At 38.0% G+C, this 23,534-nt stretch overlaps 1 protein-coding gene and 2 long non-coding RNA genes across 4 annotated transcripts; 2 read left to right on the plus strand and 1 right to left on the minus strand.

Annotated features, from left to right (window-relative positions):
- The first annotated feature begins 5,054 nt into the window (after positions 1-5,054).
- On the plus strand, positions 5,055-6,509 carry LOC121051855. The gene is made up of 3 exons (XR_005807221.1): positions 5,055-5,484; positions 5,971-6,239; positions 6,495-6,509. It is a non-coding gene; the product is annotated as an uncharacterized LOC121051855 (long non-coding RNA).
- A 1,492-nt stretch (positions 6,510-8,001) lies between these two features.
- LOC112190667 lies at positions 8,002-9,782 on the plus strand. Its single transcript, XR_002932511.2, has 4 exons — positions 8,002-8,133; positions 8,797-8,944; positions 9,128-9,172; positions 9,537-9,782. It is a non-coding gene; the product is annotated as an uncharacterized LOC112190667 (long non-coding RNA).
- A 6,125-nt stretch (positions 9,783-15,907) lies between these two features.
- Positions 15,908-22,244, minus strand: LOC112187595 (NADP-dependent malic enzyme 4, chloroplastic). 2 transcript variants are annotated; one of them, XM_040515000.1, is made up of 20 exons: positions 21,898-22,244; positions 21,333-21,589; positions 19,946-20,066; positions 19,754-19,828; positions 19,506-19,657; positions 19,285-19,390; positions 19,089-19,154; positions 18,869-18,964; positions 18,696-18,767; positions 18,503-18,586; positions 18,318-18,416; positions 18,006-18,053; positions 17,840-17,893; positions 17,653-17,751; positions 17,407-17,496; positions 17,089-17,166; positions 16,913-16,987; positions 16,702-16,792; positions 16,387-16,515; positions 15,908-16,297 (listed from the first exon to the last, which is right to left on the minus strand). In XM_040515000.1, the coding sequence occupies exons 1-20, from the start codon at positions 21,925-21,927 to the stop codon at positions 16,209-16,211; spliced, it is 1,911 nt and encodes a 636-aa protein (XP_040370934.1). In that variant the 5' UTR covers positions 21,928-22,244; the 3' UTR covers positions 15,908-16,208. The 2 variants fall into 2 exon arrangements, with proteins under 2 accessions (XP_040370934.1, XP_040370935.1); XM_040515001.1 differs by lacking the exon at positions 21,898-22,244 and adding an exon at positions 21,714-21,734.
- Positions 22,245-23,534: the final 1,290 nt, after the last annotated feature.

Genomic DNA, 23,534 nt, shown 5'->3' on the forward strand with positions numbered 1-23,534 from the left:
TTTAATTTTTTTTTAATTTTTTTGAGAATGGAGATCAAGCATTGTTTGGTCAAGATCATCTTAGGAAAAAAAAACCCTATCGCTGCTGTAAAACGCGTCGCACACGTTTGCAGTCTTCACTGACTCTTCTCTACCGTCTAACGGCGCGTCCTCGTGGCATCATCGTCTGACAGGTAAGCTTCTGGTCATTGTCTTTCTGCAGGTGCAACAGGGGATGGTGGGTGTGCGAGATCGGGGAGTGCTAATTGAGTGCACACACCGCTAAAGGTTATAGCAAACTCGATCTGCAGAGCCACGCTCCATACCATTGAGTTTAGGCAGAGGCAATCATCGATCTGGCCTTCTAGATGGTTGAGTTGGTCTAGTTTTGGGTCGAAGGCGATGGCAAAAATGAGTAGTGATGGGTTAGTGGTTGGTGGGTGAGGTTATCTTTTTCTCGGAAGTATTTCAGGGATGGGTTGGTGTCGTCAAGGATGGATTGGGTTTAGAATTCATAGGGGTGAGGTCGATGGGATTGATCCGATCTGCACACAAGTGGAGGTTGGGGTCTTGTGTGGGCGTGTTACGGTGGCTACCAAGGGAGAGGGTATGTATTTGGTAATTGCATATCTGATTTTGGTGTTTCTAAGATGGTACAAGCGAGGGGAGGTGACGGCCAAGGAGATGATGGTGAAGAGACGAAGGTGATGGCATGGTATCGACAGTAGGATGGTGGCAGGTTTTACTGTAGTCCCAGGTCGGAGTGTCCAACAATTGAATTTGGTCGGGTGGGAGTCACAAAGAGTGTAGGCTAGCTCGATCAAGGACTAGTTGGGTGAACTCTGGGTGGCTAGTTAGTGGTGTCACAAATGAGGTTGTATGTGTCACGCCTCAAACCCGGTGTCAGTGGATTTTAAGTACCTGACCCCCGACTCCGAGGGTGAGTTTTACAAAGCAGAATATAAATAAGTTCTTCCTTTTAGGCTCTTCATTCTAGGCTCATCTAACCCATTTCGGCTCGTCAAAATCTAAGTACTTATCTGGAAAATGTATTAGGAATGGGTGGGTGAGCAAAACCATGCACTCAGTTAGTAGATTATGTAATATGCCAGTAAAGCCATATCATTTTAAACACACTAGAAAATAGTATATCGTATACATATCAATTCACAGCAACTCATCACATCACATTATCCGTTCTGATTGATTATCCCTCAATTTAGTGTACCCCACAGGCCCCCTATTGGCCTTCTCTAGCCTTATACCACCGTGACACATCCTTACTTTGACATAATCAATCAAGAAGGTCTCATGTTCTATGACTAGTCAAACAATGGATCCAGCACATAATATATATAAACTCCGCATATCTCTCAAATAGACATGCTTCACTTGAAAATAGAGAGATATTTTGTAAATAGATAAAATCATATTTTTCCACCATTTTTATAGCAAATAAGAATATTTGAAACATATTACACAACTCACTCACCTCAGTAATACGTATCGCTTTCTAGAATATCAATTGTAAATCGAACCTCGTAGAAATAACTGTTGAATCTAACTCAAATCCAAAACATCGACAAGCTTGTGCCACTTGTCAAGCACACAAAAACCTTATGCCACCATTTGACAAATGTCAATCTTATCTTGCACATGCAAGACACATTTTGCTGCTGCTACTTGGTCTCCAAGTCAAGCCTACCGACCAATGGTAACACGCCACATCGCCACCTAATTTGATTTCCAACTAAACTTCAAAAATTCCTTTAAAATAGCTCGGGAATCCTAAAACTTCACCCAAAAATGCTGCAAACTTATGGTGACGTCTACTTCTCATTTCCAACCTCAAAAATAAAATTCGACTAACTTCAAAATTCGGGACCTCACAATATGGTTTCTTGGTCTTCTTGGCTGGACGAGAGTTGAGATGTAATGACTCCATTATTCCTGCGCATGGGTTATAAATTGAAGTTATGTTTAGCTGAATCTGTCATAACTGCGTTGTGTTTCTGGTAATATTTGGTTGAAATCAAGTTGTTAGTTTAGTCTTTTCAAGTTTGTAGTTGGCGAATTCCAAGACGAGTGAGTAATAAAGCTTCCCATAGTCTTGTAAAACAAACAATATTATTCAGCCTTTTGTTAGCAATGAAGCCACCCTCAAGTATAAGGGCCAAGTTATAGTGTAGTGGGATTTAGAGTAAGGGATATTGTACTCAAGGAATTAGTAAATCCACTCTAGCTAGGGAAGTCCTAAGCTAAACTAGAGAGAATATACAAATGTACAATCACAAACAAAGGCTCACTCGTGAACCAAAGTTCATGGTAAGTATATGCAAGATGGTGTGTAGAGAATTTATTATGATGTTGAGAATATAGTTTCAAATCAAATTGAAACAACTAAAGAAAGTAATGTAAACTAAACTAGCTAGACTAAACAAGTTGTTATCAAATGGATGGGAGTTATGACATCGGGTTTCACCTTTTGTCTCTCTTGCAAGTGGTAAAGGATTGAATATGAATGATGCAAAACTAATTGTCCAACTACCCTCTTAGCATCTGGATAGGACTATTAAGGCTTAAACCCCTTTGATTTTATTAACTCTAATCAGATAAGTCTAGGGTTAACTATCTAGAGGCAAATTCAATTACCAGATAGGTCTCAATCTTTTGTCCCTAAATGCATAAATCTTAGAGTTTAGGTAACCAAGCAAGCCAACCACTCTTATCTCTAGGTAATTTTAGCTCATTACCCTCACATGCAGACATGGTGCTTTTCATGCTCCCCTTTGCCTAAAGGTAATCAATCTCTAAGAAAAACTGCATGTCATGGCAAACACATTGAATCATATTGATTAGGTCTAAGTGATGCATTCAACTATTGAATTAGCATGTGAGGAAGACAAAATGAATTTGCATGAATTTATAAACAAAAGCATCAATAAAAGCAAGTTTGGCTAGATATTTCAACGTTAGCCCGTACTAGTTCACTACTCACTACTTATAGCTAGATACACAACTTCAACATTCTACTAAACATCAAATACATAAAAAAAATAGGGCGTAAAGAGTGACTATTGATGATTCCGGAAAAGGTAGTGGAGATGGGATATCAAGATTATGATGTGGTGGTTGTCACCTCCTTCTGCTTGCTCCAAGCTCTCGATATTAGTGAGAATGGTGAAATTTAGTCTATGTTAATGTTCGTGACCGAGGGGATCTAATTAACGTTGAGAGAGAGAGAGAAAGTGTGTGTGTGTGACACGAGATGTCTAGTGATTCGTCTCCCGCCTTAGTAGGAGACTACGTCTACTTGAAAGCTTTAACTAGTGTATTGGGTCTTACGGCCCAATAGGATTACAAAGTGTGTAATGGAGTGGAGTTTAAGTGGGAGGAGGGGTTCCTTTTATAGGTAAGGGAACCTCTCTCATTTACATTTTCTTCAATATGGGACAAAGAATTCCCTTTTCTAGTCTTCAAAGGCATGTTGTGAAGGTAACTTGGCAAGGCCGGGAAGGTTGCTTTCCGGTGAGGTCTTGGCCACTTCCGACTACCACAGGGTTGGTTGTATGTCGGGCTACAGCATGCATGTCGTGGTTGGGACCCACCATGGCTTGTGGGTCCCCTAAGAAGGTGTTACTTATGCTTGGTGAGATAGAAAATTAGTCATGCTAGTGAGAGGTATCTACAAGTCCCCGAAGTCCCTAAGTAAGAGGTGCTTCTTGGTTCGGGAGTTATAAACATGATGTTATCAAGCATAAGTGACGTCCAAGAGGCGCTTAGCCCCTACAAGTCCCCGAACTCCTTAAGTAAGAAGGGACTCGTTAACCTACACACAAAGACAAAAGCACGCATATGGAGAATGCTTGTTGTATTGGGTAACGTATGTGAGTTGCATTGATATGCATTAGCATATAAAAATGTACAAGGTGCATGATACATGTTGATGTATACATGTGAATGTCATCGAGTATGATCGTTTATGACGTATAGGCTCGAGAACGCATATGGTTGTTTGAGCATACTAAGAATGAGTATACGAATTGCATATGATAAATGCGTGATGCGCGCAAGAAAAAAAACGAACGAGGCCGAGTTTGACGAGGTTATGCTCGTGAGGTGTAAGTTGTATGAGTGCCATGAAGGTAAGAGTTCGTAACTCATGAACAATGGCTATGCGAACGTTTGTGATTATTTGGTTTTTGCAAGTATTAATGGAACGCGAAAAGAATTCGATTTATTGCAAATGACAAATGGTAGAAAAATTCAATATTCCATTAATGTGTACTATGTCGAGGAGACGTGAGTGTCAATCTCGGGTTTGTCGGGAAGGCAAGAGCATGAAAGCTCAGGGGTGCCGGGAAGGTGTGAGTGGGAAGCTTGGGGATGCCGAGAAGGCGTGAGCGGGAAGCTCATGGGGTACCGTGGAGGCAAGAGCACGAAGCTTGGGGGGTGTCGGGAAGCTCAGGTGGTGCCACAGAGGCAAGAGAGCGAAGCTCGAAGGTGATGCCCTGAGGCATGTGCATGACCGTTGCTAATTATGCTGGGCTGTATGTACAAGTCCCTGAAGTCCCCCAGTCAAGGAGGGTTTTCTTATGGAGTTGATACTGAAGCATGGCTTTGTGCCTTATTATGAGCATAATTAGTGCAAGTGCGTCGTCCATCTAAAATTGGTCGGAGCGAAAGCTTATACCCTTTCGGGTGAGTCCCTGCTAGGCCCTCCAATGAGTCCCTCACGCCTAGCTATAGACCTCCGTATGGTCGGAAAATTGTTTGATGAGGAGAGCTGCGTATAAGCAGTGGGTTTTAAGTTGCGAACCTAATCTTTCACTACAAAAAATAATTGCAACGGCTACCCCGTTTCGCGTCGGCACCCTTTTGCCGTCGCAAAAAATTGACTTTTTGCTTCGGCAAAATTACACCGTCGTAAAACTTGCGACTGAGTTGCTACGCCGTGGCAATGGGGTAGCCAAACTTTAATATTTATCTTCGGCGAACGTTTGCAGTCGCAAACTTCCAATGCTTGGCGACTGCGTCTAAAATGCCGTCGCAACTAGAGAACAACTACGAGCCCAATTCTCTTATTAAATCTATTTTCTCATAAAAAAAACCCTAGCCTATTTCTCTCAATCCCTGTTCTCTACCGCATCCCTCTTTCTCTTTCTCTCTGTTCTCGATCTCTCTGAAGCAGATCGGATCGGAACTTCCCGTCACTGGTCCTCCGTGTTCAGTCTCTCCGCTCAGTCCTCTCTCTCTCTCGCTCAGCGGCTCAGTTGTTGTCGTTCTCTCTCTCTCTTATACATATCACTTTGTCTCAGCGGCTCAAAACCAGATCGGAACCGGCGGCTTCAGCTTCTTCATCGCTCAGTAGCTCTTGCTCTCTCTTTCTCTCTGCGCGCGCGGCTGCTCTGAAGACTGAAACCAGATCTTTCCGAACCAAAAGAAAACCCCCAAAGCCTTCTCTCTCAGCCTCTCTCACATCTAGCCCTAAATCGCTCTTCGTTGGTATGAAATTTCAACCCTTTCAAACTTTAATTGATACGTTTGATTTGCAATTCGCAGTTTTCAATTAGATAACATAGAAAGTTTCATGCTTTAATTTAATTTCTGTGAGTTTTTGTGAAATTCAACCCTTTTTATGATTCATTGTGCTTGAACTGTTGGATTCTAGACTCTAGTCAAGTTTCAATCTTGTTTCATTGGCACCCATAACCCTTCTTTTCGAATTAAGCTCTCAATGTCTTATAGCAGCTGTATGCATCTGTTGGTTGTGTAATTTTGCTAATGGTTCTGCTTCTTCTGTTGTTTTTCTCCTCCTGTAGATTTGAGTAATGTTTTTGTTGATTTTTAACTTTCGTATTCGCCTTTCTCAAAATTAGAGTCTGTGTTTTATGAATTGGTTTTCGTTTATCTGTTGTTACCATGGAGTTTTCAAAATTGACTTATGAGTATGCCCATTCATGATGAGAAACCCCTCAATTGATGATGCAGGGTGGAGAAATAGAAGAGGTTGTATAAGCTAGAGAGTTGTTGGAAATGAATGCTGAAGCTTTGCAAGTTGCTAAGGCATACCGCCACCTTCTCAAAGCTGTCAAGAACCACGTTGCCAAAGAAGACACTAAGCGGCATTTCAGAGATTATGTAACTGAAGAATTTAGATTCACATGAAAAACCCAGATACCATGGAGTTTCCTACCTAATTGATTTTCTCCTGTGGTTTTCTTTGAAATTTGCAGGTATTTGAGCAATTATGGTTCCAGGTAACCCCTCTGTTCTTCTCCATTTAACTAATTTGGTTTCCCAAATTGCACATTTTTTTTCTTTTCATGTCGATGGGCTAATGTCTGTATAATCTCTTTTTTTAATACGTTGTCCATGGGCTATTGTAACTCCTTAATTGTAATACTTTGGTTCAGGTTTAGTGGTTGATTCTATTATAATTGTACTTTTTCTATTTTCTGTGTGGTGATTAAGCATTTCTTCTTTCCTTTTTTTTTTTGGGGGTTCCTGAACAGGGTAGTGGTAAACAATTCTGGTGTGGAAGAAAACAAGGAAAAGACGGTGGTTATCTAAAGCTTGACTTGTACGAGAATTTTGTTATCTAAAGTTGGGGAACTGCATATTTACCTTGCTAGCAATCTAATTTCATGGTATAATTTCTTCATTTTGTTTCTGTTTTTACTAGCTTTTCTGTTTATACTTTTGGGATATGTTTGTTACATGGGATTGGACTGGATTGGAGTAACTTATGTAAGAAAATAAGACTCATCCCACGTTTGGCACACATGAGGACTCAATTAAATGAGATTAGAGGACTCAATTGAATGTTGATCAATTCTGGGTTTTTTCTTTCTTTCAACAATGTCTGTGTTTTTATCTTCTTATTTGGTTGTTTGTTTTCATTGATTTTGGATGTTGATCAATTCTGGGTCAAGTACCTGTAACTGGTCATGTAACTGGTCACGTAATTGACCAGGTAACTGACCATGTCACTGACCAAGTAACTGTAACTGGTCATGTAACTGGTCACGTAACTGACCATGTCACTGACCAAGTAACTGACCATGTCACTGACCAAGTAACTGACCATGTCACTGACCAAGTAACTGACCATGTCACTGGTCAAGTAACTGACCATGTCACTGGTCAAGTAACTGACCATGTCACTGACCAAGTAACTGTAACTGGTCACGTAACTGACCATGTCACTGACCAAGTAACTGTAACTGGTCACGTAACTGACCATGTCACTGTAACTGGTCACGTAAGGGATACAATTTCTAGATTTGTCTTCAGCTTTCTCATTCCAATTTCTTTTCTTCTCACAAACTCATAAAATTGTTCATGTCTACAAATTACCAACTTTTAGTCCAATACACAAACAAACATGGGATAAGACTATTTTGACTATTCTGCTCTTTAGTCCTAAGCAGTACCAAACATGGGTCAGATATTAACATAACATATCCCAGGTTAGAAGAGTCCTAGACTATTATAGAAAATAATGTGGGTGATAATAGTCCCACGTAACAAACACCACCTTGAAGTATGTCATTAGTTATAATATCAGTTGTTAGGGATTCTGCTTAGTGCTTATTTACTTGGGGTAGATGACATGGATAATTGTGTCATTTGTTTATTTTTGGATTTCATAGTGGAATGGATGCTAAGGGTTACTACTTTTTCTTTTCATTTACAAATGCATTAGAGTTATCTGTTTTGTTCTTGTTCGTTATTGTCTTCGCTATTGTGATGTGAGATCAATATATTCTAAGCTGCAGCATAACAGAATGTTTGCTGTAGTCTCTTCCTACTTTCTTTTTTCCTCCAGCTTTGTTGTTTTTGGGAATTGCAGGGATCAGCTGTGTATAAGGTAAGCTTATTTGGGGAGAATACTGTTTGAGTTTTTGATTCATGATTTACTTGATTTAGTGCTGGATGTGTTGGATGAGGAATTTATATATGTTTGAGGTCTTGAATATATAAATTACTGATTATATAGTGATATCTTGTGCTTTGAACAGTTCAAGGCCTATTAGCAATGACGAAATTAGCATTTATTTGGGAACAATCTTCTTGCAAGGAAAGGAGAGGGCTGGAAATCCTGAGACATTGAGTCTAAAGCTAGGAAGTGACATTATTTTAACTGAAAAGGTTAGAAAGTTCTATCTCTCATATAAACATTGTTTTGTAAATTGAAGGCTTGAATTAGAAAGTTTTGTGCTCAATTTGTGGGTCAGTTTGAATTTGAAGTGATTTTAGGGTTTTCAATTGAGTAATTGGTGAGCAAACGATATGAGTTTGAGAATTTGACTTCATGAACTCTCATTTTTCTGAATTCAATTTTACTTGAAATTATAGAAACTGCAATCTGCTTCAGAAAAATTAGATAGGATCTTGCTTTTATTTTGGTTATACCTAGTCTGATTTATAATGACTTCTTGCATAATCTACACTAATATAGACTGCAAGAAAAGTTCAACTTAATTCAGGTTGCAACTTCACTTCATTCCGATTCTGACTCTTTTGTGGATGTATAAAACGAATAAGGAGAGAATATGTAGCCTTTGCTGTAATTCACCACCTCTTTTGTGCTCGTATCAGTGGATTTACTGCATAACGTGATGACTTTGGGGAACTAGTTATTCATCTATATGCTGTGATTGTCATTCATACAGTTGTTAATGTCCTCATTGCATACTAATATGTTGTGTTCTTTTTATCTGGACTTGGGTTTATTTTGATGCTGATATTGATATTTATCAATTGTACTTGTACCTCTTCTATCTTAATTTGTTTAATTTATTGTTTTTTAAGGTTCAACCCTGCGGTGGTATTTGGAGTGACAACTGCTCTTTGAAAATGGGAAGAAGACACCCCTTCATACTTGCAGGATCTCTCATTATCTCTGTTGCCATAAGTCAATCATTGCAATTCTAGAGCTGCGTGCTAGGTGGGGGAATAGGTAAATATTCTTATTCACTTGTTCTTCTTAGTGTGTACTAGTGCATTCATTAAAGCATTATGGATCTTCCTCTATTTGTTATTTCAATTTTAATTAGATTAGTTATATGCCTAATGCTTGAATGATGTTATAAAAAAATTGGCAATGATGGAAAGTTTGCTTGTTTCTTTTTCTTTTCTACAGGAACTCAGCTAGCTTGCATGAATTTTGTTTTTTGGGGAATTGCAGGTAACCCTTATCTTTTTCATGTGTTGGATGTTTGTGTCCTCAGTCCTACAATTGTTTCAAGTGATACATTATTGCCAATATTTGTTAGCATCTGTTTGCCCGTTGCTGTTGTTCACATATATATACCTTTATTAATTTATCAATGATGAATATACATACTAGTATCAACTTGTAAAAGAAACACTAGCTTTGATGACACTTGGTTTGAAATTTCCTCTCATACTGCCATTCTCTTTGTAATATGATTATAAAGAATGGTGTAACCTGCGATGTTCATTATTGAAATTGGGTTACGGTGTGACATTGAAAAAGGGTGATATGCAAAGCCATACATGATATATTTTTTTTTTTTTTGATGTCTTAGGTTCCAGATGCAACTAGTGACCATGAAATTCGGAGAGAGTCTGTAGGAGAAGAAAGGAATCCAGATTCAAGCAGTGATAGAGCAATGGGCTGAGTTTCAATATGTTATTGCATATTTTTGTTAAGTGTTACTCTTAGTTGTCTTCATTAGGAACTTGATTTTGGGCATATATAACTTAATTTGTACTTCTTCTAATTACCTATACTGACACTGCAACAATTTAATTACATTGCAATGAAATAGATGAGCTAGTGAACAATATATGTGTTGTGTAGTCATGATATTTTAATCCCATTTTTGGATATTGCAAAAATACAGGTTTTGTTAAAAAAAAAAAATATATTGGTTAGCTACTAACATCAGTGAATTGCCGTAGCCAACAATATTTTTCTATATAACACCACACCGAAGCTACGGCAACGAGACCGTAGTAAAATTTCCTATTGAAAAATTGGCGGGAAGCAAATTAGTTTGGCAGCAAAAAAAAAATTGGCGGGAAAAAAATTTAGTAGGAAACAAATTTTGGCGGGAAGTAATATAATTATCTTAATATTAATTATGCTGCGACGGCAATTTGCCGTAGTATATTTTGTAATGGCGACGGCATTAGGGGTAGCATAAAACCGTCGCAGAGTAAGTGTCGCAAAACTCTTTGCCGTCGCAAAAGTGGTCTGCTACGGCAAAATGCCGTGGCAAAAGATATTGGCGACGCCACCAACGGCGACGGAAGCTTTGCCGTCGCAGAGCCGTCGCAAATGCTTTTTTGCTACGGCAAAATAGCTTTTCGCTACGGTAAGGCGCCGTGGCTATTGCAATTTTTTTTTGTAGTGTTTGATACCCAAGCGTCGGGGGTTAACTGCCGGATCAATGGTTGTTGTAGGCTACGTTAACCAGTCCCCTTACTCTTTCCCTGAGGAGAAATGCTTTACTGCAATGCCGCGTAGCGGTCATCGTCATTATGAGGCATTTGCCTTACCGCTTGGTGGTTGGTCGTGGACCATAGACTCGTAGGCTAGACCATATGTTTACATATAGTGTACATGTAAATTTTGCTTAATTGTATGAAGAACAAATAAGCATAACAAGTAATTTTATGTGGATCTTATGGCCATGTAACATGCACAATAGATAGTGGCAAGTGTTATGGGTGTCCAAATAATATTTTAGGAGTAGCTTCCGATGAAAGCTATGAAGCATTGTGAACCTAGAGCTTAACAAAAACATGTTGGATATGTTTGAGCAAGTTAGGTTGTGTTCGAGCAAGTTAGGTGTAGTTGAGCGGGTAGGCGCTGTACGAGCATGCGGGGCATGGTCCAAGCAAGTCGTGGCCATGCCCAATACCCAAGCGAGTCTTTATCCGAGCATGTTTAATTAAGTCATGAGTGTCACAAGTTTCTAGATATGGCATAGTTTGTTTTAAGTGAATGTCACATGTTTATTTAATTGTGTTGCAATTAAATAGTAGCAAGTCAGAAAGCTCAATACAGATCCTACACCCTTTGCCTGAGAATAATGCAAGGCACGGCCAGGATTCCATGCAAAAAAGCTCATAACATATATAGTTGAAAAAAATTAAGCCACAACTCAATAGATTCAATACAACTCTTTTCGCATTAGTGTATTGTGAACAGAATTCCAGAAGAAAGTATGATTAATTGAAATGATATCGATCCAAAACGGAGACTACTGATGATGAATACAAAACAACATTAAAATCATAGTACCCAAAATCTGAAGGTCAATCCTTAAATTATCACACAAACTTGTACAAAGACCAAAGCATACTCAAAGAAGTCATCCTTCTTACAGCATTCTCAATTAAAGAAGCACAAAAATTGATTCAAGTTTACAGAAAAACATTTCCCCATCCAAACAATCAAACAAACATTTCCCCTTTTTAATTGCTAGGTTTCATATTTCATATTGCACGACGAACAGAACAAAATTAGATAGGAGTAGTCCAGCAAAACATTTGAATAGAATTAAAATGAAAGACTCATGGCTGCTAAAGCTTCCATACTCTTCGAGTCTTCTATCTGGCCTAACAACTAAAAGTATTGCAGCAAGTACACTAATATTTTAGCAACCAAACAGAATAACAACACAATAGAAAAAAAAACACATATAAATTGCAGCAAAGTAGCCAGATCAGTTTTATCAAAATATAAAAAAACTTGGTAACATGGTATCTCCTTTTGTTTCGTTTCTCTCATCTCCTCTCTATCCTTCTGCATTTATTTTTGTAGATTTCTTTTCATCTAAACAGTGGCGTAGCCAGGAATCTTAATTAGGAGGGTCAGAATTTAAATAATAATACTAAACAAATACGCTTTTCTTTTATGACATTTCTTCAAAAAGGCTTTCATAATTTTAAAGACAATTTGCTGTTTCACCGAGAAGGAGAAGAAGAATTCTTCGAGAAAAAAAAATGCAAAAGAAAACAGCGTAGAGAGAATGAACATGACACAAAATCAAAGTGTATATACCTAAATTTATATAGATATAGAACTAAATGATTATTCATTAATTAATTACCTAAACTATTGTGGTATGAATAAAGTGTGTATATATAGGATTATAGGACTAATTAAATATATTAAAAACCTAGACTATCATGGAATCCGTCAAAACTTGTGGGTGAATGGGCCAAAGCATTTAAAAATAATTTGTCTTTATGTCGGAACTCATAAGGGTCAAACATGGTATTAAATATAATATATGTATGCAATTGTGTATATATCAGCCAATCATGCTCTAATTTCAAAAACTGAGAAGGGTCAAATGACCCTTCTCGCCCTACCGTAGCTACGCCACTGCATCTAAACCTCTGAATAGTTACTAAACATTCGACCATCTAACGCACCAAAAACCTGAGACACAACTATGCAACTGATTATATGGAATAGACTATACAATGAACTCTTGTTTGCCAATTTTGTGATTACCTCCAAGACACACAAACCTCCAAGATTATTCATGTGATTACCTGTGGCTAAGAGTAAGGAGGTAATTGCTTGCCAATTTGCCATGCCCAGTCTACAACGGTTAGTCAAGAGCAATACAAACATTTCAGAAGCAATAAACATAAACATGAAACTGATTTGAGAGCAATCACACTATTGAAAATGACGATTTTTGAGAGATAATAGCACACTCGACAAAAAGGAAAGGAAAAACAGGTCGTGTAGGATGAGGCAGAGAATAACACATCCAAGAACCTATGTAGGTGATTCTGCAAAACATTCAACAAAAACCAAAATTTCATAAGAGAAATCTTCAAATAAAAATTGCGAATACATAGAATTTAATAAGAATGATCACCATCTGGGTCATCTTGTTTATAATTGTGTGGAACTTGGATATGGAGGATGCGGGGCGCGTCCGTGATGACATGATGATTCAAGAAAGATTGAGATATGCATTCATTAGAATCCATGTCAAAATATCGAACAATATTGCCTTTTTCCTTCTATCTCACTATCATTGAGATAGAGAGAAGGGAACAATGTCGACGATGAAGCGGTGCGAAAGTGAAATCAGAACAAAAAACTTTCTAATGTAAATTTCAGAAAAGCAAGAGGACAATTTAGGTTGTTCATTAAAATTCGTTTAAACATCCGCATCAGGACTTGCTTCCCGCAAAGCAAAAACCAAAAAGCTACGAATTTCTCAGGTTGGAAGAAGCGCTTCGGGCTAAAAGCTACCCCCAAGTGGTTTACCAAACAGCCCAAAGAATTTTGAAAGCGCTTTTGGGAGGAAAAGCAGTTTCAAAAGCCCTCCCAAACTGGCCTCAGTCTCCCCCATCTGCACGTGATCATGTTCAAGAATGCTTCCAGGCTCATTTTGCCTCAAGATTTGAATCAAAATTCAAGACTTTTCCCCGACGCTTTTACTTACGAATCTTTTTCCCCTCCTGTTCATCTGGCCATCTGGGGCTTTAATTCTATTCTAGCTTCCCTTAGGACGACCATTCTTCTTCTTCTTTGGTGAAACCAAGAGCTTGCCATTCTTATGTTGCAGGATCACAGAAACATTTTCCTCAACCGCAAGCATCGAATCAGGAAAAGCCAAATACTTTTTCCCAAATCGATCCACCCTATTCGTAGCCTTTCTCTTCTTTCCCGTTTGGCACCACTTGTGATGCAGAGAGGATGGCGGCTCAATTTGAACAACAGTTAGACCGTGCTAAAGGAGGAAAACGAAAAGTGACTAGTAGACAGGAAATGGCAGTTCTGTGTCTGATTGGGACGCACCTTACCTTTCCGGAAAGGGAATCGCGCCAGAAACAAGACTCATGGCTTTGCCATGAGCTGTAGCATTTTTCGGGCTTTCGGGATCGTTTAGGGCCTCAAAACAGCATTTTTCTATTTTACCCGTTTTTGGTTTTCTTAGTTATTTTTGGATTGTTTTCGTTTTTATCCATGGGCCTTAGGGTTTCGTTGTTAGTCGCCGTAAGGTACTTTTCTCTTATTTGCGGCTGCAGAACGTATCTTTCAACTTTTAATCAATATAATAGAGATTTTCTCTTTTATCTCTGGTGGACTTCAGAATCTTTTGCTTAGGTTTATTGCTGGTAAACCTAGTTATCAATCCGACTGCGTCAACTTGCAGTGAGGAGAACTTCACCCGAGCATCATCTGTTATATTCGCAGGTGAAGCTGGAAGTCTGGAACCAAAGCCAAGGACGCCGAAGTGGCCTCTCCCTGGATAGGAAGCTGCACACACGATTTCAAACACCCCGTAGCTTGGATTTCAGTCAGGACTTGGTCCAATACAATAGGACTACCCATCATCTTGGAAGTTGGAACCAAACGACCCAAAGGAGGTCAAAGCTGCAAGGTCTCCCTCCCCAGAAATACTTTTTCTTGCATCATCACCCACAAAACCCGCTTCCTTCTCCAGGATGATCAGAGCGGAATTGCTCCGATTAGACCAGCTCCCCATCTCCAAAACCCGCCCAGTCTCCGATGGCTTAGAACTAGCCACTACCTACTTGAAGTTGAGCCATAAAGTGTCTGAACAAAACTGACCCTCTATCTTGAGATCTTCAGCAATCTGGATGTGATACCCAATGAATGAAGGCATTCAAGCACATCATTATGTATATATACATGGATTATTCTAAAATTAAGAAAAAGTTTTTTAAGAAAAATGTAAAACTCGCTTCTGCATGATTTCTCTTATTGCCATATCCCAGAAGAATTAGAGGTCTAGTAAAAAAAAAAAAAAAAAAAAAGAGGAGTCTCAGAGTTCAGAATAGAGAATGTACTTTCACAGTTGGAACTAATTGAACGAATATGCATGTAAAAGTTCCCTAGTCACCCCTTTTTTTGTTTTTTTGTCAACATCCCTCTAGCTCATTTTAGGAGCTTGCCAGTACATTTGACCACTTGAAAGAAAAAAAAGGAGCTTGCCACTACAAACAGAATGTTCATATTTACAGTTGAATCGGTTGCATTTCATGTTCTATAAATGCATCTTATGTACTCTTATTCCTTTGTTATTAGATACTTAGCAACTTTAACAACTTCCCCATAATTTCTGTATTATAGGGAAACAAAAGTTAAAGCTTTAGTCTCTTTTTCTTCTCCAAACTTCAACAGATTCCCTATTTTACATTTTACAACAATCTCTAAAATCTCCATATTCTTCCTTAAAATTTTAGAGTTTGGTGTCAATATAGGAAATTTGGTTTTCTCTTTCCTCACTTTCCCTAAAATATGGATAGTTATAGAGAATCTGTTGGAGCAAAATATACTTATTTTTCCCTAAAGTAGAGAAAAATTAAAATATAGGGAATCTGTTGGAGTTGCTCTAGGTCATTCCTTTCATCACATAGCTGGGTTTGGACAAGCAGACAAACCAATACCGCAGCGAATCATATGGCTCTTTTGGCTTTCAGGAGGAAGTGCCCTTCAGTTTTACCTCCTTGTTACGCATCTTAATCTTCGATGCTCCTACTGAACCTCCTTGAATCTCTGTTCTTTGCTTTTTAGATATATGTATGTTATGTTTTTCCCTTGTTTGTTGTGTTCTTTTGCTCAAGGGAAGTTCTATTTGCCAACAAAAACAAAAACAAAAAAACAAAATAGTGCGTTTTAAAACCATCCAACGTAATACCAAGTCGCCAACATTATAATCCAAAGTCGACCATGCAACTTGCTGAGGCATGATAGACAATGAATATCTAAAAGCTTGTATGCGACAGAATCTGCATCACAGGCTTTGCCAAATGTTGCTGCAAGTTAAGTTTGTGGCACTGCTCTCCATATAAATATATATATTTTCAGTTTTCTTCTGGGAGTTCTCAACCTATTCTTAATGCGTACACGTCTTTGTTTGTGAGGAACTTCTAAGCAACAAGTAGATGGTGTAACAAAGGGAACTTGAGGTTTATTTCATGTAAAATTTGAGAGTTCATAACATTTCCAAACTATATTTTGACTCCTAACCCAACAACTACCTGCACCCGTCCTACTTCTCATCTACTATATAAGCTACATTATAGAAGTGAGAAGGGAACCAAAAATAATTGAAGATTAAAAAAAATAATAATAATAATAAAAGATAAAATGACTGATTCGTTTGGACTCTAGTGAACCTGGGTACAACCAACAAAACGAAAGAAACTTCAAATAACTTTCTAGATCCTGGAAAGAAGCTTCAAAGATTTCACCGGAAACTTCGGTAGTTTGGGCTGTACATACAGCTTTCAGCATACTGGAACAGATCCTTTGGCTGGGGGAGGCGTGTAGCCAAACCTACAGAACCCAATTTTATAACATTATCATTTAAGCTTATTCAGTTCTATAAAAGCTTCTGAAGGCCTAGCCAGTGAAAAAAGACTAACCGAGTTCATATGATTTAGCAGCTACTTTAGCAGCAATATGTGCTGAAATCTCTCTGATGTTTGTAAATGGAGGGTATATAAGTCCCTTGTCAAAATCTTCCTGGGATACCTGTGAAGCCAAAGCTTCCGCTGTTCCAAAGAACAAACATGGCGTAAGATGTCAACTGTTATTATAAATACAAGAACCTCTTTTTTATTTGAATCTATTAAATACTGACTAAAATTGAACTCTCTAGTCTCTACTGGTATCTATAATTTTAAAAATATATTACATAACAAAGATTAATGATGCAAGTTATGTTCTTGTGCACTTACAGGCTGCCAGAAGCATGTCATCATGAACACGAATGGTACCAGACATCAATAAACCGAGACCAAATCCAGGGAAGATGTAGGCATTATTCGACTGAAGAAAAAAAGAAAATTAGTTGCCAACATGGTCCGAAAGGTATTTCTGAACCAAAAACTAGATCATGTTGTAACAACTGTCAATTCAGGACATTATCAAACTATCAACAGTTAATACCTGGCCAGGAGTGTAAACCTTTCCCTCGTATTCAACTGGTGGGAATGGGCTTCCACTACAGTAAATGGCACGACCCTGAATAAAATATCAGAGGCAAATGAACCATGAAAGAAAACAAATCACTCTAACCATCAAGTATGCACTGAGTGATACAATTTTAAGCAATGTATCATTACCTGTGTCCATGTATATGCTTCTTCAGCAGTACACTCAGATTGTGATGTTGGGTTGGAGAGAGCAAGAATAATGGGTCTCTATTAGAAGTTCATAAGAAAATATAGTCAGCTCTCTTCTAGAGATGCAAATTCTCAATTATTATTAGAGTAAAGGTCAACAATGGTGACAATGTATTGACGCTGACAAGCTTAGGATATCAAAAGCTTTAGGCCACAACAAAAATTGTTTGAAATGCAGACATTTTACATCATGTATGGATGCTGTTCATGCTCATAGAACAACCCAAAACACACACACACATATAGGGAATAGTATACCTCATTGTTGGTGGCCATAGCCTCAACCACTTCTTTAGTAAATGTTCTTCCTACTCCTGACGTTCCAATCAACACCGTTGGCTTGATTGCCTGAATATCAAGGACAAGAGCTTTTAGTGACCCAAAAAAGTCTGTTCTAAAGTGTTTTGCTGTCTATGCGTGTGTGGAGGAAAGGGTGAGGAAGAGGACAGAAGAGGAGGGGGGGGGGGGGGGGGGGGGAGAGAGAAGAGAGAGAGAGATTCACACATTAACAGCTTCTGCAAGTGTCTTGACTGGTTCATGTTCATGAGCCCAAGGCTTCTTAAAATGTTGGAGTGATTCCAACCGGGAACTGACAATCAATCCCTGCAAATGAATTTCTTAACAAATGAAAACTGATGGAAAGAAACTACAGTCTACATCAGACAGAAAGAATTAGATCAGCTCTCACTACCTTCGAGTCCACAAGCCAAACCTTCTTGCGAGTTTCTTCCAGTGGGGCATTTGTCTGCAATGAATACAGAGCACTTTCTAAATGTGTCCAATTTATTCTGATACCACTCTTTGTTTAAAGAAGTTTTTTGTTCTAGAAAGTAAAGAAACAAAGAGGAGATCATGACCTGCTTAGATATTTCAAGGGCTATGAGCTCCGCTATGCCAGTGCCAGCCTGGAACCATGAAACAACAAATAAACACAACAAAATATAGTAGTAGCATATGGGACATCAGTTATGGTCATTGGACAGGTGAGGGAACTCCCATAGATAAATGATAGAGGAGGGTTTTGGATGATGGAACCACTAAAGAACCAACCACTAAATTTTTCACACTATCAACTTACCCCTTAACAATGTATATCAATAAGAATTCACAGAGTTATTCCTTATGACTTATGTAGTGAAAGTACAGGCTGCAACCTAAGATGTCCTCACCTCTCCAGCACCAAGGAATAAAAATGTGTGATCAGCTAAGGATCCCCCTACTAACTTCAAAGATGACAAGAGTCCTGCAAGGACCACAGATGCTGTCCCCTGGAATAAATTCAATAATATTAGAGATAAGGTTCTCTAAATTACTTTACTTCAGATATCATTATTGAAAATCCTCGGCAACTTACCTGAATATCATCATTAAAAACAAGATGAGTTGCACCATACTTCGAAAGAAGATCAAAAGCATTGTGGTTTGCAAAGTCCTCAAACTACAGAGCAAGAGAAACCGAATTAGGAATGCCAATTTAAAAGATGCATTTGTAAAGTTCAATAACAATGCCAAATAATTGAAGGCTGACATTTTTCATCACCAAATACCTGAACAAGAACTTTCTCTCCATAATTCTGCTTCACAGCAGTCATGAATTCTTGAAGGAGTTCTGCGTATTCCTAAAGAAAGAAGATAAAACCTACTTAAGTAAGACAACAAACAACATAACTCATCACAAATGACTTGAACACCAAACAAGTAAAGGAAACACATCATAAACCTGCCCAGTTGCCCTCTTTTGCCTGAGCCCTATGTAGAACTCATCATCCAACAGCTTCTCATTGTTTGTACCCACATCAATGGTTACAGGCAAGCACTGAACAAATTGAAAAAAAATGACGATATGATCAGTAAGTATAGGTAACAAACATAACTGATGTGAATGCTGGTGTGTTGCCGTTAGTTTGCTGTGCTCTAACATTGATCATGTTGATACTTACAGCAGATGGACGAACTCCTCCAAGTGCCGTATATAGAGAAAGTTTGCCTACAGGTATACCCATCCCCTGAAATCATAACATATATCGATATCAATTGACTACTTGGTGAGGAAAAAATGCAGTGTTTCACATTGATAGTCAGGTATCTCATATTGGTTATCAAAAAAAGTTGACAAAAAATTTTCATATTAATTACATGGCAGCCAAGATCCCCCAGCCCTAGGATACGCTCTCCATCAGTGACGACAATGACTTGAATATTCTTCTCTGGCCAGTTCCGCAACACTTCAAGAATCTTTCCCCTTAAAGATGCCAAGAAGGAAATAGCAATCAGCTTCAACACAATTTGGAATTGGCTAAATATATATATATATATATATATATATATATATATATATGAATTGCAGTCAAACGTACTTTTCTTTCAAACTTATGAATAGACCCTGGGGACGCTGGAAGATGCTTCCATATTTCTGGCAAGCTTCACCGACGGTTGGAGTGTAAACAACTGGGAGTAATTCCTCAACATGCTCGATAAGAAGCTTGTAGAATAGCTTCTGGTTTCTTTCCTGAAAGCATGATTGAATAGAAATAGAGTGTAAACCTCATTGTTTCAATAGTGAAAGATGAGGGAGTAAAACAAAAATTATTTCAATTATGGTTACCTGAAGATCCATCATGGCTATATACTTCTGCAGGGGAACTTGATACTGGCGGATGGCGTTTATCATTTTCTTCACCTGTTGAGTAGATTCGCAGCAAAAGTGCAACCATGTCAGTGGTTACCATTATCATGTAAAAATATAAAGAGGAAAAGTGGTGCAATTTTCAGAGCAAGTATAAGCGGATCAAAAGACCTGAAGTTCTTGAGAAATAACAACTGGGGGAAGAAGACCACGCATGTAGTGGGCATCTCTCTCCTTTTCAGAGAAGGCAAGACCTTTGTTGTGGTGTGGATCTCGTATCAAATTATAACCACTGACACACACCAAAAAGAAAAGTAATAAGTACAAAAGGTGCCAATAATACATCATCACAAAGAGAATTTCTATCCTTTTTTTTTTATTCAATTGCAACAAGAGTACCAACTCAGACAAACCAGTACACTGAACTGACCAAAAAGGAAATATAAGTCCAGAGATCAGTACATTAGAATATCACAGCAACTTGACAGAGTAGATATTTATGGTAGCTAGTCTTCATTCTTCTACAAAAAATAAATAAATAAAAAAGCCACAGTACCTAGTCTTCATAAAGTGTGCTCAGGCATCTAATATCTATTCATCCCAAGAATTGATCTCAAGCAAATGTAAATCAGCCAAAATGGAGTATATCATAGGGAACAAAATAAACATGTCATCATTTTCGCCAGCAAATTATTCTATATTTTCATACTAACTATTGTGGAGCTTTTGCATTAGACTCTTTTCTATGGTTGCATCTTAAGATTCTTCATGAACTTCAGTTCTACAAGTAGTATTACTTTGTTATGCAGATGCCTAGTCTGATCAACAGATTTTACCTCAACATATATCTGCATGAACCAAAAAGTAATCTACTGAATTAACTACCCAGTTATTTTCCTTGCATACACTTATATATTCAATGACAAATACCGATTCTCAAACCAGGATATACTAAACAAAAGTACAAAAACCCTGGACCAAATTTAACAACAAAAGCAACAAGACAATATTTGAGACGGTCCAAAACAAAAGAGTTATACACTCAAACAATATTGCACGAGAACTATACCTGTAACTTCCATAGCAGTTACAAGTAACACTGACTATGAGGTAACTTCTCATACATTTGTCTATTGGATAGTTATAATAACTACATAAGAACATATAATGCAAACAGTTTTAATCAGACCTGCTCATCTAAATGACAGTTTTTGAGGGACTACGAAGAACAAGTTCATCTGACGGCTGAGAATTTAAGCATTTAAATTTAATACATGTGGCTGAGATTCACTTGTCCATCATAGTGGCTTAGATAAGCAAGTCTGATAATACATATATATATATATATATATATATATATGTCTAGAAAATTGAGCAACCAGCCTACAATATCTTCCATTTCACTTTAAAAGAAAAATTAATTAATTATGTGACTTCCACAAAAAAAAAAAAAAAAAAAAAAAGATGTCATCGAAATTAGAATTGCAAGAACAACATACATGACGATATTACAAGAGACAATATTATATTAGTAAAGCAAATTACTCTTTGCTCAGACCTTGCAACAGACACACTCCAGGGCGTGACAGGTTGGTCCTCGCTGGCAGTATCCTCACCATACACGTCTTTGTCCCCACCATGGACGGTAGATTTCAGCTCAACAACTTCTTTTGCTGCGTTCTCCATCACTATGCTGCCGTTTCGTTCACCTTTCCTGGCGGCGTTCGTCCCTACAGCCACCACTTTCAGCGAAGCCGACCGCCTCTTCTGCCCCTGAGAGAACGGGCTACAATTCCCAGAAATGCCCCCGTTGCTCTGTACAAAAACCAATAATAATTATAAAAAATAAATAAAAATAAAAAAAGAGAGATATAACCATTCCATTACAAATAATCTGCCATAAAAATAAAGATGAAAACTTTATGAAAATGGAGGAGACCCAGAAATGGAAATCTGATTCACCGAATTCGAAACAATTGGCAATCAGAAACCCAGAAAGACTCGAGATTTCAATGTGGGAAACCAGATGACATGTAAATTGAAAAAGCAATCTGTTTTGATTTTATTTGTGAAGTGGGTGCGTCTGAAATTGCGATGTGAGAAAAGGGTTTGGTATATATTACCAGGAAGCAGCTTCTATTCAGCGAGATCATGGTGACTGATATGTGAAAGGGAGAGTCTTTCGCTTCTGCTCAGTACAAGTCTCTCTGCAGAGAGAGACAGATAGATATGGAAAGAGAGAGATAGAGATAGAGATAGAGAGAGAGAGTGAAGGAGAGATATAGAGGAGAGACTGACTGAGTCGTGTTTCGGTTTTTAAGAAGCTCCCCTTGATTTTCTCCTCTCAATCTCTCTCTCTCTACCTGAAAGCTGTGAATCCACAGAGAGAGATCAGAGAGAAATGAAAGCAGGCAGGCTCAAAAAAATAAACACAGGTTTGAGTCTTTTCTTCCTCCCTGTGATTTGTCCCAGATTACTTATATACCCTTTCACTATCTGTTTTTTATTTAATTTATTTGGGCATAATTGACAGTGTGAAACCATCATATGGGCGGACCATGGTAATGGCGGGGCCCTGGTTATAATTTGGATGTGATCCTCCATGTTCACAATTTCGATTTTGATAGAAACATCGGCGATCTGAATTTAGCGAGAATTCTACAAATGGTCACTTAATTGTTGACATTTTGGTCATTTAAGTTTTAAATATATCACTTTGGTCACTTAACTATTACACTGTCAATCAGTTAAGTCACCTAAAAAGTATTTTTTATAATTTTTTTTAATGAAAATAATTAACAAAGTGAGTTAAGTGATTGACAGTGTAATAGTTGAGTGACCAAAGTGATATATTTGAAACTTCAGTGACCAAAATGTCGAATGAGTCATAGTTGAATGACCATTTGTGAAATTTTTCCCTGAATTTACGAAAATTTCAGGTAATTATTGAAATATTAGTACATAGAAATTAGTTCCGAATATATTTTAGATATAGCTTAACTGTATGTAAGGTAAAATTATGGAAATTTTTCAACAAAATTTTTAATTATTTGGATGAAATATAAGCCTTTGATAATTTGGCATTGATGGGGTACTGTTGGAGTATTAAGGGCAGGATCGCAAATGAGTGAAATGACAGGACATGTGCCGATGGAGGGGAAAAGGTTTTAGGATGGTGAAAGGAGGAAGGGTTATGGTGTGGTGTGGCTCATTGTAAGATGCATGGGGGTGTTCTACATGAGACGTTGACATAATGCTTAGTGTAGGGTTTGGAATTCTACCTTTCTTTGATATAACCCTTTGGGATTTGTCTTCACTGTAAACATCACATAAAACTCTCAATCAGTTGGATTTGAGCCTTTGAGGGCTGGAAATGCACATAGGTAATGGCTCAGCCTTCTCTTTCAGAAATCTTTTCTATAATAAGAAATTTTCCAAGATCGTTGGGATAATCCCACCCTCTTGTTGTCCCTTGTCTTCATGCTTAATTCTTTTATATGTATTTCCTCTTTCTGTATTACTCTCTGCATGGTGTAGTTTGGTTGGTTTCCTTGTCTTGTTTAGGTCCTACTCAACTTGACATCATCCTTCATAGTTGTACCTTGCTTTATTATGCACTTGAGATTTCAATTCTAGCTAGCTAGAGATTTGCTTGTCCAAAGGATTAAACAACTTGAATATATTTGAAAAGGAAATAAAAGAAGTGTTTTGTTATGCACTTGAGATTTCAATTCTAGCTAGCTGGAGATTTGCTTGTCCA

Source organism: Rosa chinensis, chromosome 2, assembly GCF_002994745.2.
Source record: "Rosa chinensis cultivar Old Blush chromosome 2, RchiOBHm-V2, whole genome shotgun sequence".
Classification (NCBI taxonomy): Eukaryota; Viridiplantae; Streptophyta; class Magnoliopsida; order Rosales; family Rosaceae; genus Rosa; species Rosa chinensis.

Bases quoted from the DNA above. Each gene is read 5' to 3' on its own strand.
- LOC112187595 (XM_040515000.1), bottom strand. From the start codon at position 21,927: ATGATCTCGCTGAATAGAAGCTGCTTCCTG. The intron at 16,793-16,912 runs GTATTAACTGTT...TTTTTTCTTCAG, and splicing joins AGGTTTACACTCCTGGCCAG to TCGAATAATGCCTACATCTT. The intron at 16,298-16,386 runs GTTAGTCTTTTT...TGGGTTCTGTAG, and splicing joins TGCTAAATCATATGAACTCG to GTTTGGCTACACGCCTCCCC.